The sequence below is a fragment of the Mobula hypostoma genome, chromosome 21 (assembly GCF_963921235.1).
Source record: "Mobula hypostoma chromosome 21, sMobHyp1.1, whole genome shotgun sequence".
Taxonomy (NCBI): domain Eukaryota; kingdom Metazoa; phylum Chordata; class Chondrichthyes; order Myliobatiformes; family Myliobatidae; genus Mobula; species Mobula hypostoma.
In genome coordinates, this window is record NC_086117.1 from 50,738,566 (window position 1) to 50,752,491 (window position 13,926).

Here is a 13,926-nt window from a genome sequence, read left to right on the forward strand (position 1 = left end):
TCTCTGATGGAGACTGGCTACACGAGACTAGCCATCCTTACCCATCAGATCCAAAGAACTCTGGTGATTGGAGATGATGACATATGGACCCTTGACATTCAGATTCTCCAACCCCTTCACTTCAAGTTTAATTCCATACAAATTCTTGACATGTTGCAATGCACTTCGGACTAACCTAGAGAAGAAAGAACAAAACCATAAATATAATCAAGAACTATAACTCAGTATGAGGCAATAAAATTCATAATGCAGATTAATCAGACTGGAAGGTTTGGGTGGGGCGGTAGGGCGTAACCAAGCAAACAAATCATAAACCTGCTCAATAGAAAATTCCATACCCTTTCATAACCAGCAAGATTTTTTCAATGAAAAATGGAAATAATAATTTGTAAACAAACTATGCAATTTACTGTACATTTTTCTTGACTAGACACAATCTGGGATGTTAGATGATTAACTAGAAAAGGTAGGAGAGAATTTAAAAGAATTTCTTTTTTTGGATTCCTATAAGCAACAGTCTCATTGATACTCAATGCACAAAAAGTGCCGAATTATACTGCAGATCATCTATTCAATCCATACTGTTGAGCATCCCAATTGCAGACAAGAAATCTCTCTTCCCAAAAGCACCTCCAAAGGTACTTAAAGGAACAAGTCCCAATCTCTTCTGCAATTAACACCTTAACTAGAGAGCGACATACAACAGAACCTTACAATGAGTGACGAAACAGGTCCTTAAATGCCCTCGCTTCAATTACTGTCATCAGACACAGTTCAAACTTGAACATTTATACTTCTATCACCATTTCATGACAAGACCCGAGTTAGCATTAAGCATCAAGTTAAGATGCTCAGGAATACACTCCCTACAGTGGGCAGTTATGATTACTGTCAGGATGCAATCTTCACAATAATTAGCCCCCTTAATTTCTGAAAGATGGAAAACAACATAAAAATTGCCAGAAGAGACCTCAATTTCCAAACCTGCAGTGAGCTGATTTACAGCAGCTTAGAACATAGTACACTACAGCACAGTACTGGGCCTTCAGTCCACCACATTACCTTGACCTCTAACATACCTTTCCCTCCTACACAGCCTTCCATTTTCTCTATCTTTCATGTGCCTAAGTATTTCTTATATGTCCTTAAATGTCGGCCATCAAATGACATGATCAGATTCCAACCAAGTGCACCTCCAACTCAGAAACAGACACTCACCGAAGGCAACTTCATATCCAGCTGTTCCTGGGCAGTCAATTTACGGAACTGCTCAAGTTATCAAGCATGAACAGCAATTTAACCTGCTTGGGCATCAAGCTAGTGTCACTTTCCTACAACCAAACCACTCATCATCATTGGCGGTCAATTTAAAATCAAATCCAATAATTTACAAAGTGATTTGACTTCACCAACTCCACATAAATGTTTTTAATGTTCTGATAAAAAAATTAAGCAGAACATATGAATGTGTGGGAAACATACTAATATGGATGTACTGGTCTCATATGCATGGATTGCCCAGTGTGTCGCTGTACAGACCAGTAATCAGGCTGGCCATCCCAAGTTCCATTATAAGTACCACTGTAGGAGGTGCATTGTGTGTGGTGCTGCACTTAATGACTGACGGTATATCAGCGTGACACTCCATTATGAAGGAAGCAGAACATATAAACACATTACATTGGATTTTGGCAGGAAACAAATAACATGATTCCTTTCCAGAACATTGCTTAGGGCAAGAGCAGGGAGGTCATGTTACAAGTTTATATTAAAAAAAACTCAACTATCGAGTGTAGTCCTGACCATCACATCTGAAACAGTGGTGAGGAGGATCTGTAGCACGTGCCTGATTCAGAGGACTCACTGAGTACTGACTCCATGGGCAGAAGAAGGGTGCATCAAAGTTGTGAAGGGAGGCATCACTGGAACAGTCGACGCTGTTTTTTCCTTACAGAGTTAGTAATGCCAGGGATTATAATCAGACAAGTGATCCTGAACTTTACGTACACAAGCAGCCTTTGCCCCCTTGATGCCTAGAGTGAGGTTTCTACTGGTTGTTCTGACTCCAGACTTGAAGGCAGCATGCTGGGGTTTTAGAAGGGATCACACCTCTGCTTCAGCCAGGGTTGGGTTGTGACATGACTGCATTTCAGGCACAAAGGTCATCTACAAACTTACAGATGTAGCCTGTGGCTGTATACCGTAGCTGCCGCATGCCTTGCTTACTCTTGTACTCAACAGCCCTACCAAACACTTTCTTCACCACCTTACTCACACACAGTCCCAAGATCCCTCTGTATCTAAAATGCTATTAAAGAGTCTACCATTAACAGCACTTTTCTTCTTTCATTTAACACCCCCCAAACTCTAAAGTGCTATAACTCAGATTAACGACCTTCCGTCTGAATTGTTTTTATTTCAGCTAAGTCACAGTTTCTTCTTGTACATTCCACGGAATATAAAGGCAGGGGTGGCAAACCTTTGCCCAAATGGGTGATAAACTACTGAAATTTCTTTTACATGCCACGGTAATTCTGAGCAGAGATTGACATTGATTTATGAACAACAATAAGAATGGACTTTTCTTTAAAAAGAAAAAGGATGAGCCCTATTTCTTATTTACACGCATTCATTGTTTTACTGTCAATAAAGGCATAACAGAATCAGATTGAAATAAAACTGTTCAAAATTATTAATATTAATGTTATGATGATAAATAACATTTCTAAACAGCATTGTTATTGCAACCGGTTACTACCCCAATACTGACGTGCACACTAGGTCCATAACGATTTCAAAAAGTATCACGCGCTCTCGCAACCGTCTAGATGGCACCAAGTTACCATGAGATGTTGATTGTGAAAACATCTCACTGCTCTCAGGTTGTTAAAAAAAAAATTCATTCAAAGATAAGCCGTGAGAAGTCCTGGTACATACTGGCATGAACAACGTAGGAAAAGGCATGAAGTTCTGAAGGGAGAATATAGGGAACTAGGGAGAAAGCTGAAAAGCAGGTTTTCAATTGCGGGTGGGTATCAGAATAGGATGATTTAGCCAATGAATATGTGGCTAAAGAACTGGTGCAGGGGACAGGATTTCAGAATTGTGGATCATTGGGATCCTATCTGGGGAAGGATCTGTACAAAAAGAACAGAATACACTTGAACTTATGGCAAAACAATATCCCCAAGTTCGTTAGCGCTTTTGGGGAGGTTTAAACTAATTTGGCGGAGGGGATAGAAACCAGAATGATAGGGCAAACAACAGGAATTCTGCAGATGCTGGAAATTCAAGCAACACACATCAAAGTTGCTGGTGAACGCAGCAGGCCAGGCAGCATCTATAGGAAGAGGCGCAGTCGACGTTTCAGGCCGAGACCCTTCGTCAGGACTCAATGATAGGGCAACTGGCATTCAGGTAGATGCAGCTACAGAGACTGTGAGGAAGGATAGGCAGTAACTGGGGGAAAAGTGCAGTCACTGGGATGGATTGAGGGGTCTCCATTTTAAAGCAAAAAGGAATAAGAGAGAGAATGGTCAGCACTGTGGCCTTTCAATATCCACTTGTGAAAGAGACCTTGACATTTCTGACGACAGGCTGATATCGATATTACGAGGATGACGTGGAAAAATATGAAGATAGATAAGTCCCCAGGGCCAGGCATAATATATCACAGGTTACTTCCACAAGTCAGGAAAGAGACTGCCGCACCTTTGGCAATGAACTTTGCAACTTCACAGGCCCCATTACAATCATATGATTGGAGGATGGCAAATATTATCCATCTGTTCAAAAAAAGGAGTAGGGATAATCATGGGAATTATAGATCAGTAAGCCTCACTTCAGTGCTGGGCAAATTATCGAATATTATTAGAGAAAAGATTTCCAAGCATTTGGAGAAGCATAATCTGATATCAGACAGTCAGCATGGCTCAGTGAGAGGCAAGTCATACCTTAGGGGCCTGACTAAATTATCTGAATATGTGACAAACCATTTTGATGAAGAAACAGCAGTGGGTGTGGTGCATACAGATTTTAGTAAGGCGTTTGATAAGTTTTCCCATGTTAGGCTCCTCCAGGAAAAATTGGCTGTGTGGATTCAGAATTAGTTTGCCCTTGGAAGGCAGAGAATGGTTGAAAGATGGAGGTTGTTGACAAGTAGTGTACTGCAGGAATCTACTCTGGGACCCCTGCTCTTTGTGATTTTTATAAATGACTTGGATAAAGAAGTGGAAGTTGCTAGAGCTGTTAGAGAAGGTTTAATCTAATTTGGCATGGAGATGGGATCCAGAGTGATAAGGGCAGAGGATGGATACAGTGTGCAGTGAGACTGTGAGGAGGGATGGATACAGTGTGCAGTGAGACTGTGAGGAGGGATGGATACAGTGTGCAGTGAGACTGTGAGGAGGGATGGATACAGTGTGCAGTGAGACTGAGGAGGGATGGATACAGTGTGCAGTGAGACTGAGGAGGGATGGATACAGTGTGCAGTGAGACTGTGAGGAGGGATGGATACAGTGTGCAGTGAGACTGAGGAGGGATGGATACAGTGTGCAGTGAGACTGAGGAGGGATGGATACAGTGTGCAGTGAGACTGTGAGGAGTGATGGATACAGTGCGCAGTGAGACTGTGAGGAGGGATGGAAACTGTGCAGTGAGACTGTGAGGAGGGATGGATACAGTGTGCAGTGAGACTGAGGAGGGATGGATACAGTGTGCAGTGAGACTGTGAGGAGTGATGGATACAGTGCGCAGTGAGACTGTGAGGAGGGATGGAAACAGTGTGCAGTGAGACTGAGGCGGGATGGATACAGTGTGCAGTGAGACTGTGAGGAGGGATGGATACAGTGTGCAGTGAGACTGTGAGGAGGGATGGATACAGTGTGCAGTGAGACTGTGAGGAGGGATAGATACAGTGTGCAGTGAGACTGTGAGGAAGGATGGATACAGTGTGCAGTGAGACTGAGGAGGGATGGATACAGTGTGCAGTGAGACTGTGAGGAGGGATGGATACAGTGTGCAGTGAGACTGAGGAGGGATGGATACAGTGTGCAGTGAGACTATGAGGAGGGATGGATACAGTGTGCAGTGAGACTGTGAGGAGGGATGGATACAGTGTGCAGTGAGACTGTGAGGAGGGATGGATACAGTGTGCAGTGAGACTGTGAGGAGGGATGGATACAGTGTGCAGTGAGACTGAGGAGGGATGGATACAGTGTGCAGTGAGACTGAGGAGGGATGGATACAGTGTGCAGTGAGACTGTGAGGAGGGATGGATACAGTGTGCAGTGAGACTGTGAGGAGGGATGGATACAGTGTGCAGTGCGACTGTGAGGAGGGATGGATACAGTGTGCAGTGAGACTGTGAGGAGGGATGGATACAGTGTGCAGTGAGACTGAGGAGGGATGGATACAGTGTGCAGTGAGACTGTGAGGAGGGATGGATACAGTGTGCAGTGAGACTGAGGAGGGATGGATACAGTGTGCAGTGAGACTGTGAGGAGGGATGGATACAGTGTGCAGTGAGACTGAGGAGGGATGGATACAGTGTGCAGTGAGACTGAGGAGGGATGGATACAGTGTGCAGTGAGACTGTGAGGAGGGATGGATACAGTGTGCAGTGAGACTGTGAGGAGGGATGGATACAGTGTGCAGTGAGACTGAGGAGGGATGGATACAGTGTGCAGTGAGACTGAGGAGGGATGGATACAGTGTGCAGTGAGACTGTGAGGAGGGATGGATACAGTGTGCAGTGAGACTGTGAGGAGGGATGGATACAGTGTGCAGTGCGACTGTGAGGAGGGATGGATACAGTGTGCAGTGAGACTGTGAGGAGGGAGGGATACAGTGTGCAGTGAGACTGAGGAGGGATGGATACAGTGTGCAGTGAGACTGTGAGGAGGGATGGATACAGTGTGCAGTGAGACTGAGGAGGGATGGATACAGTGTGCAGTGAGACTGAGGAGGGATGGATACAGTGTGCAGTGAGACTGTGAGGAGTGATGGATACAGTGCGCAGTGAGACTGTGAGGAGGGATGGAAACTGTGCAGTGAGACTGTGAGGAGGGATGGATACAGTGTGCAGTGAGACTGAGGAGGGATGGATACAGTGTGCAGTGAGACTGTGAGGAGTGATGGATACAGTGCGCAGTGAGACTGTGAGGAGGGATGGAAACAGTGTGCAGTGAGACTGAGGCGGGATGGATACAGTGTGCAGTGAGACTGTGAGGAGGGATGGATACAGTGTGCAGTGAGACTGTGAGGAGGGATGGATACAGTGTGCAGTGAGACTGTGAGGAGGGATAGATACAGTGTGCAGTGAGACTGTGAGGAAGGATGGATACAGTGTGCAGTGAGACTGAGGAGGGATGGATACAGTGTGCAGTGAGACTGTGAGGAGGGATGGATACAGTGTGCAGTGAGACTGAGGAGGGATGGATACAGTGTGCAGTGAGACTATGAGGAGGGATGGATACAGTGTGCAGTGAGACTGTGAGGAGGGATGGATACAGTGTGCAGTGAGACTGTGAGGAGGGATGGATACAGTGTGCAGTGAGACTGTGAGGAGGGATGGATACAGTGTGCAGTGAGACTGAGGAGGGATGGATACAGTGTGCAGTGAGACTGAGGAGGGATGGATACAGTGTGCAGTGAGACTGTGAGGAGGGATGGATACAGTGTGCAGTGAGACTGTGAGGAGGGATGGATACAGTGTGCAGTGCGACTGTGAGGAGGGATGGATACAGTGTGCAGTGAGACTGTGAGGAGGGATGGATACAGTGTGCAGTGAGACTGAGGAGGGATGGATACAGTGTGCAGTGAGACTGTGAGGAGGGATGGATACAGTGTGCAGTGAGACTGAGGAGGGATGGATACAGTGTGCAGTGAGACTGTGAGGAGGGATGGATACAGTGTGCAGTGAGACTGAGGAGGGATGGATACAGTGTGCAGTGAGACTGAGGAGGGATGGATACAGTGTGCAGTGAGACTGTGAGGAGGGATGGATACAGTGTGCAGTGAGACTGTGAGGAGGGATGGATACAGTGTGCAGTGAGACTGAGGAGGGATGGATACAGTGTGCAGTGAGACTGAGGAGGGATGGATACAGTGTGCAGTGAGACTGTGAGGAGGGATGGATACAGTGTGCAGTGAGACTGTGAGGAGGGATGGATACAGTGTGCAGTGCGACTGTGAGGAGGGATGGATACAGTGTGCAGTGAGACTGTGAGGAGGGAGGGATACAGTGTGCAGTGAGACTGAGGAGGGATGGATACAGTGTGCAGTGAGACTGTGAGGAGGGATGGATACAGTGTGCAGTGAGACTGTGAGGAGGGATGGATACAGTGTGCAGTGCGACTGTGAGGAGGGATGGATACAGTGTGCAGTGAGACTGTGAGGAGGGATGGATACAGTGTGCAGTGAGACTGAGGAGGGATGGATACAGTGTGCAGTGAGACTGTGAGGAGGGATGGATACAGTGTGCAGTGAGACTGAGGAGGGATGGATACAGTGTGCAGTGAGACTGAGGAGGGATGGATACAGTGTGCAGTGAGACTGAGGAGGGATGGATACAGTGTGCAGTGAGACTGAGGAGGGATGGATACAGTGTGCAGTGAGACTGTGAGGAGGGATGGATACAGTGTGCAGTGAGACTGTGAGGAGGGATGGATACAGTGTGCAGTGCGACTGTGAGGAGGGATGGATACAGTGTGCAGTGAGACTGTGAGGAGGGATGGATACAGTGTGCAGTGAGACTGAGGAGGGATGGATACAGTGTGCAGTGAGACTGTGAGGAGGGATGGATACAGTGTGCAGTGAGACTGAGGAGGGATGGATACAGTGTGCAGTGAGACTGAGGAGGGATGGATACAGTGTGCAGTGAGACTGTGAGGAGGGATGGATACAGTGTGCAGTGAGACTGAGGAGGGATGGATACAGTGTGCAGTGAGACTGAGGAGGGATGGATACAGTGTGCAGTGAGACTGTGAGGAGGGATGGATACAGTGTGCAGTGAGACTGAGGAGGGATGGATACAGTGTGCAGTGAGACTGTGAGGAGGGATGGATACAGTGTGCAGTGAGACTGAGGAGGGATGGATACAGTGTGCAGTGAGACTGTGAGGAGGGATGGACAATGGATAAGGCAGAGCAGCAGTCAGTGGCATGGATTGAAGTATTTACCAAAACTAAACAGAGGTTCAACAGTTTGGAAAAGTGAAGATAAGGTAAAATGGAAGGAGCGTGCAGTAGAGAGTCTCCAGAATAGTCATAGTCATACTTTATTGATCCCGGGGGAAATTGGTTTTCGTTACAGTTGCACCATAAATAAACAGTAATAAAACCATAAATAACTAAATAGTAATATGTAAATTATGCCAGTAAATAAAAAGATAGAAGTTTAGAAAGGAATAAGAATTTAACTTCCAATAATGTGGGGACAAAATTGAAAAAGGTGTTGAATACAGCAGTTAAGGCATGTTTAATTGAATACACCCAGTATATGGAATAAGGTAGAAGATCTTGTAGCACAGTTATGTGGGCATCACTGAGTCATGGCTGAAAGAAGATCATAGTTGGGAGTTTAACATCCAAGGATGTTCACTGTATCAAAAGGACAGGCAGGTAGGCAGAGGGGGTGGGTAGCTGGCTTTGTTCATAAAAGAAATTAGATCAAATCCTTAGAAAGAGGTGGTATAATATTGGAAGAAATAGAATCCTTGTGAGTAGAGTTAAGAAACTGCAAGGATAAAAAGACCTTACTGGGAGTTATATACAGGCCTCTGAACAGTAGCCAGAATGTGGGCTACAAATTATAATGGGTGATATAAAAGTGACGTACACCCTGGTTCGAAGGAATGTTTCTATATATTTTTTTTATATATGGTTATATACTTTATATAGTTAAATGACAATAAACTTCACTTGACTAAAAAGAGAAGTGTTACGATAGTCATGGGGGATTTCAATATGCAGGCAGATTTGGAAAATCAGGTCGGTGTTGGATCCCAGGAAGAAATTTGTACAGTGCCTATGAGATGGCTTTTTAAGAGCAGCTTGTGGTTGAACCTACCAGGGTAAAGTCAAATCTGGATTGGATGTTGTGCAATGAAACAGATTTCATTAGGGAGTTTAAGGTAAACGTACCCTTATGAGACAGTGATCATAATATGACGGCACTCACCCAGCAGTTTGAGAGGGAGAAGCTAAAATCAGATGTATCAGGATTACAGCGGAGTAAGGTGAACTACAGAAGCATGAGAGAGGAGCTGGTCAAAGTTGGTTGGAAGGGAACACTAGCAGGGAAGACAGCAGAACAGCAATGCCCGGAGTTTCTGGGAGCAATTTGGAAGATGCATGATAGATTCATCCTAAAGTAGTAGTATTGTAAAGGGAGAATGAAGCAACAGTGGCTTAAAAAGAAAGTCAAAGACAACATAAAAGCAAAAGAGAAGGCATACAATATAGCAAAAATTAGTGCGAAGATGAGGATTGGGAAGCCTTTACAAACCTACAGAAGGCAACGGAAAAAGCAATAACAAAAGACAAGATTAGATATGAAGGTAAGCTAGCTATTAATGTAAGATACAGTACAATAAATTTTCTCAGGTATATAAAGAGTACGAGATGTGAGAGTGGATATCGGACCACTGGAAAATGACACTGGAGAGATAATAGTGAAGTCAATGAAATAGCAGACGAATTTAATAAGTATTTTACATCAGTCTTCACTGTGGAAGTCAACAGCAGTGTGTCAGAAATTTGAGTGTGTCGGGGGCAGAGGTGGGTGTAGGAGCTATTACTTAGTAGAATGTAATTGGGAAACAAAGTTCTGAAGGTTAATAAGTCACTGAACCAGATGGACTACACACCAGGGTTCTGAAAGAGGTAGCTGAAGAGGTTGTGCAGGAATTAGTAATGATCTTTCAAGAATCACCAGATTCTGGAATGGTTCTAGAGGCCTGAAAAATTGCAAATCACTCCACTCTTTAAGGAGGGATGGAGAAAACAAAGGAAATTACAGGCGTACAAGACTGACTTCTGGGGTTGGAAAGATCTTGGGAGTCCTTTAATAAGGAAGAGGTTTTGGGGTACTTGATAAAATAGGCCAAAATCAGCATGGCTTCCTTAAAGGGAAATTTTGCCTGACACATCTCTTGGAATTCTTTGAGGAAATTAACACGCAGGAGAGAGAAAGGAGAGAGGCAGTGGATGTTCCTTACTTGGATTTTCAGGAGGCCTTTGAAGACTCTCAGAAGGCAGGTGAGAGTTCAGCGCCAATTATCTGACTTTTGACCGCTGCCAGGGAAGGAGCCTGTGAACGGCCTATCGCTGTGTGGCTCGCTGTGGCAAGCAGGTAGGCCCTGGCGGTCATGCGGCATCCCTCTTTCTCGGGGGATGTCGAAGGATGTTACTCTGGGTCTGCGTTTATGAAATGGACTATCGCTTTTCAGCCCTCGTGGCTTTTATATTCTGAGTTTTTCATCCATTCCTTTTCTGTTTTGTTGTGCGAGGGGAAATGAACTGGGGGTTGATGTTCTTGGTGCATTTTTGTGTGGGGGGGAGGGGGGTTTGGGATCAAATTTTATTCCGTATTGTACGCAGCAGGGGGGGTGGGGGGTCGACGTTCTTGTCGTGTTTTGTACGGGAGAGGGTTGACATTCTGTGCAGGGGGAGGGGGGGTTTAAGGGGTTGATGATCGGGATGGGGGGGGAGTTTGATGTTCTCTCTGAGTTACTTCCATGTTCTTTCTTTGTTTCATGGCTATGTCAAGAAGAGAAATCTGAATTGCGTATGGATACATACTGTGATAATAAGTCAACTTTGTTTTTGAACAAAGTACCACACTTGGCTGCTAAACATGGTAAGAGCCCATGGTAATACAGGAAAGATGCATTAAGCCCCTTATTTACAAAATGATGTGCTGAAATTGGAGAGAGTCCAGAGGAGGTTTATGAGAACGGTCCCAGGAATGAAAGGGATAATGCATGAGAACGTTTTGTAGGTTGGGCCTATACTTGTGGCAGCTTAGTAGAATGGGGTGGGGGAATTTTATTGAAACCTTTCAACTATCAAAAGGACTAGATAGAGCGAATGTGGAGAGGACGTTTCCTGTAGAGGTGTAGCTCAGCCTCAGAGTACAAGGAAGACCCTTTAGAACAGAGGTGAGGAAGCATTTCTTTAGCCAGAGGGTGGTGAATTTGTGGAAGTCATTGATACAGATGGCTGTGCATGCCAAGTCACTGAGTATATTTAAAGCAGAGTTCAGTATGTTCTTAATTACTGAGGGTACCAAAAGTTACAGGGAGACAGCAGAAGGATGGGAGTGGAGCAGCGCAATGGGCCGAATGGCCTAATTCTGCTCCTATGTCTTATGGAGATACGGAAGGGTGAGTTCGTAAGATGTGAAAGAGGGTGGAGTTGTGGATAGTGTAAATATTGTCATAGGTTACAACAGGACATTGAACGCAGAGCTGGGCTAAGAAGTGACAGAAGTTGCTCAACCCAGAGTGGTGTGAAGTGATTCACTTAGGAAGGACAAAGTTGAAGGCAAAATACAGGGAGATAGCCTGATCCTTAGCAGTATGGAGGAACAAGGGTCCTGGGGTCCGTGTCCATAAAACCCTCAGAGTTGCCACGAAATGATAAAGTGGCCAAGAAGGCACAAGGTGTACTGGCCTTCATTAGTTAGGGCATTGAGTTCAAGGGCCTGGTTAGACCACACTTGGAATATGGTGCTCATGAAAGAAAGGGTGTAGAAGTGTTTGAGGTGCAGAGGAGGTTCACCAGGATTAGAGAGCATGTCATGTCAGGATAGGCTGAGCAAGCTGGGGCTTTTCTCTTTGGAGCAAAGGAGACTTGACAGAGGTGTACAAGATGCTAAGAGGCATAGATGGAGTTAGAGCCAGAGACTGTGGGCTAAGGCCTGTTTCTATGCTGTTTACCTCTGTGATGTGACAAACATGACGTTAGTATTTCAATCACTAAACCTGACATTTTTCCTTTTGAATTACATACAGCAGTGATAACCTATGCCTACATACTCCAAAGACACTAATAGTCAAGTGAGTACTGGAACCCATGCACAGTCTTGGGAAGCCGATACTGTCAGTGAAACAGGTGCTGATTTATAATCTAGCAGCTCTTGAATAAATATTCCAAGAATGATTCGATCAATTCTGTGCCTCCTTGCAGATATGGAAACCCAAGCCACCTCCTCCCCAGACGGGACCCCTCATCCCACCCTCTGCACAATGTCTCCCAAGGCTGCGATGTTCCCAGCTCATCACCCCACTCCACTCCCTCTCAATGGCTGTGATGCTCCTCTTCCCCACCCCATTCCATACCCTCCTTCAGGCTATGTTATATTCCCTTACTTCCCATTTATCTCAGACCTCATCCCACCCCACCCAGGGACCATGATCCCCTCATCCCACCCCGCCCCCTAGACCACGATCCCCTCATCTCATCCCATCCCACCCCATCCCAGGACCATGATCCCCTCATCCCATCCCACCCTGGGACCACGATCCCCTCATCCCATCCCACCCCATCCCAGGACCACGATCCCCTCATCTCATCCCACCCCACCCCATCCCGAGACCACGATCCCCTCATCTCATCCCACCCCACCCAGGGACCACGATCCCCTCATCCCACCCCACCCCGGGACCACGATCCCCTCATCCCACCCCACCCCACCCCAGGACCACGATCCCCTCATCTCATCCCACCCCACCCCGGGACCATGATCCCCTCATCCCACCCCACCCCGGGACCACGATCCCCTCATCCCACCCCACCCCAGGACCACGATCCCCTCATCTCATCCCACCCCACCCCGGGACCATGATCCCCTCATCCCACCCCACCCCGGGACCACGATCCCCTCATCCCACCCCACCCCGGGACCACGATCCCCTCATCCCACCCCACCCCGGGACCACGATCCCCTCATCCCACCCCACCCCGGGACCAAGACCCCCTCATCCCACCCCACCCTACCCCGGCACCAGGCCCCCTCATGCCAGCCTTCCGTCGGATTCAATCTCTACCCACAACCACGACTCCAGATCGTTCCTGCCCCAAAGCTCACCTTTCCCCACCCCCCCACACCACATCCCGCCCAAATCCTCTCCCCACCCTGCAGTACCTCATGTTCTGCACGTCGCGGCCCCTCCACAGGCACAGCGGGATGACGGGCACGGCGAGGGCCATGATCCACGAGTAGTAGAAGCCCATTTTGCAGTAGTAGCGGACGGTGCCGCTCAGCAGCCAAAGCGGGAGCAGCAGCGCCGACAGGGCCAACAGCAGCCACAGCAGGGCCATTCTCCGGGCCTCGGCCTGCTCTACCTAACCTCCTTTCGCTTCCCTTACTGCCGATTTGTCGCCCACTCTGCCCCGCTTGCTTCCCCGCCGCCGCCGCCTCGGCCACCAACGCCCCGGTCCCGTTGTTCGGGTCCGTCGGCCAGCCGCCGCTGCTTCCGGGAGCCGCCGACACGCAATTCGCCTGTCAATCAAAGCCGGGGACGGCGGGTCGGGGGTTTGCGTGATGACGTCACCGCCCTTCGCTCCGCCTTCTGGTCACAGCACGCAGCCGGGGTCCCGCGCAGTCTCGATCCCAATGACCTGTCTGCATTCATGCAAAACCCCTCACAATACCTTCAACCTATGACCACTAGTTCTTTGACCTCACCCATCCTCAGAGAAAAAGCTACTTCCACTTCTGCTATCCATACCCCTCAAAATGTTGTGTCCCTATATCAAATCTCCCCTAATTCTCCTATGCTCCAAGGAAATGAAGTCCTAATTTACTCAACCTTTCCCTGTAACGATAGGTTCTGAAGCCCAGGCAACATCCTTAAAATTTTATCTGTGCTCTTTGAATATTTTTGATATCTTCCCTGTAGGTAGGTGACGAGAACTGACA

At 47.1% G+C, this 13,926-nt stretch overlaps 1 protein-coding gene across 1 annotated transcript in view; it reads right to left on the minus strand.

Moving 5' to 3' along the window:
* The window catches only part of agpat2 (1-acylglycerol-3-phosphate O-acyltransferase 2 (lysophosphatidic acid acyltransferase, beta)), a 40,919-nt gene extending 27,410 nt beyond the window's left edge, over positions 1 to 13,509 (minus strand). Inside the window, exons 1-2 of the mRNA XM_063073971.1 lie at positions 13,150 to 13,509; positions 42 to 175 (exon numbers count right to left, since the gene is read on the minus strand). Coding sequence (XP_062930041.1) covers positions 42 to 175; positions 13,150 to 13,325 — 310 coding nt within the window. The 5' untranslated portion in view covers positions 13,326 to 13,509. The remainder of the gene's footprint in view (positions 1 to 41; positions 176 to 13,149) is intronic.
* Positions 13,510 to 13,926: the final 417 nt, after the last annotated feature.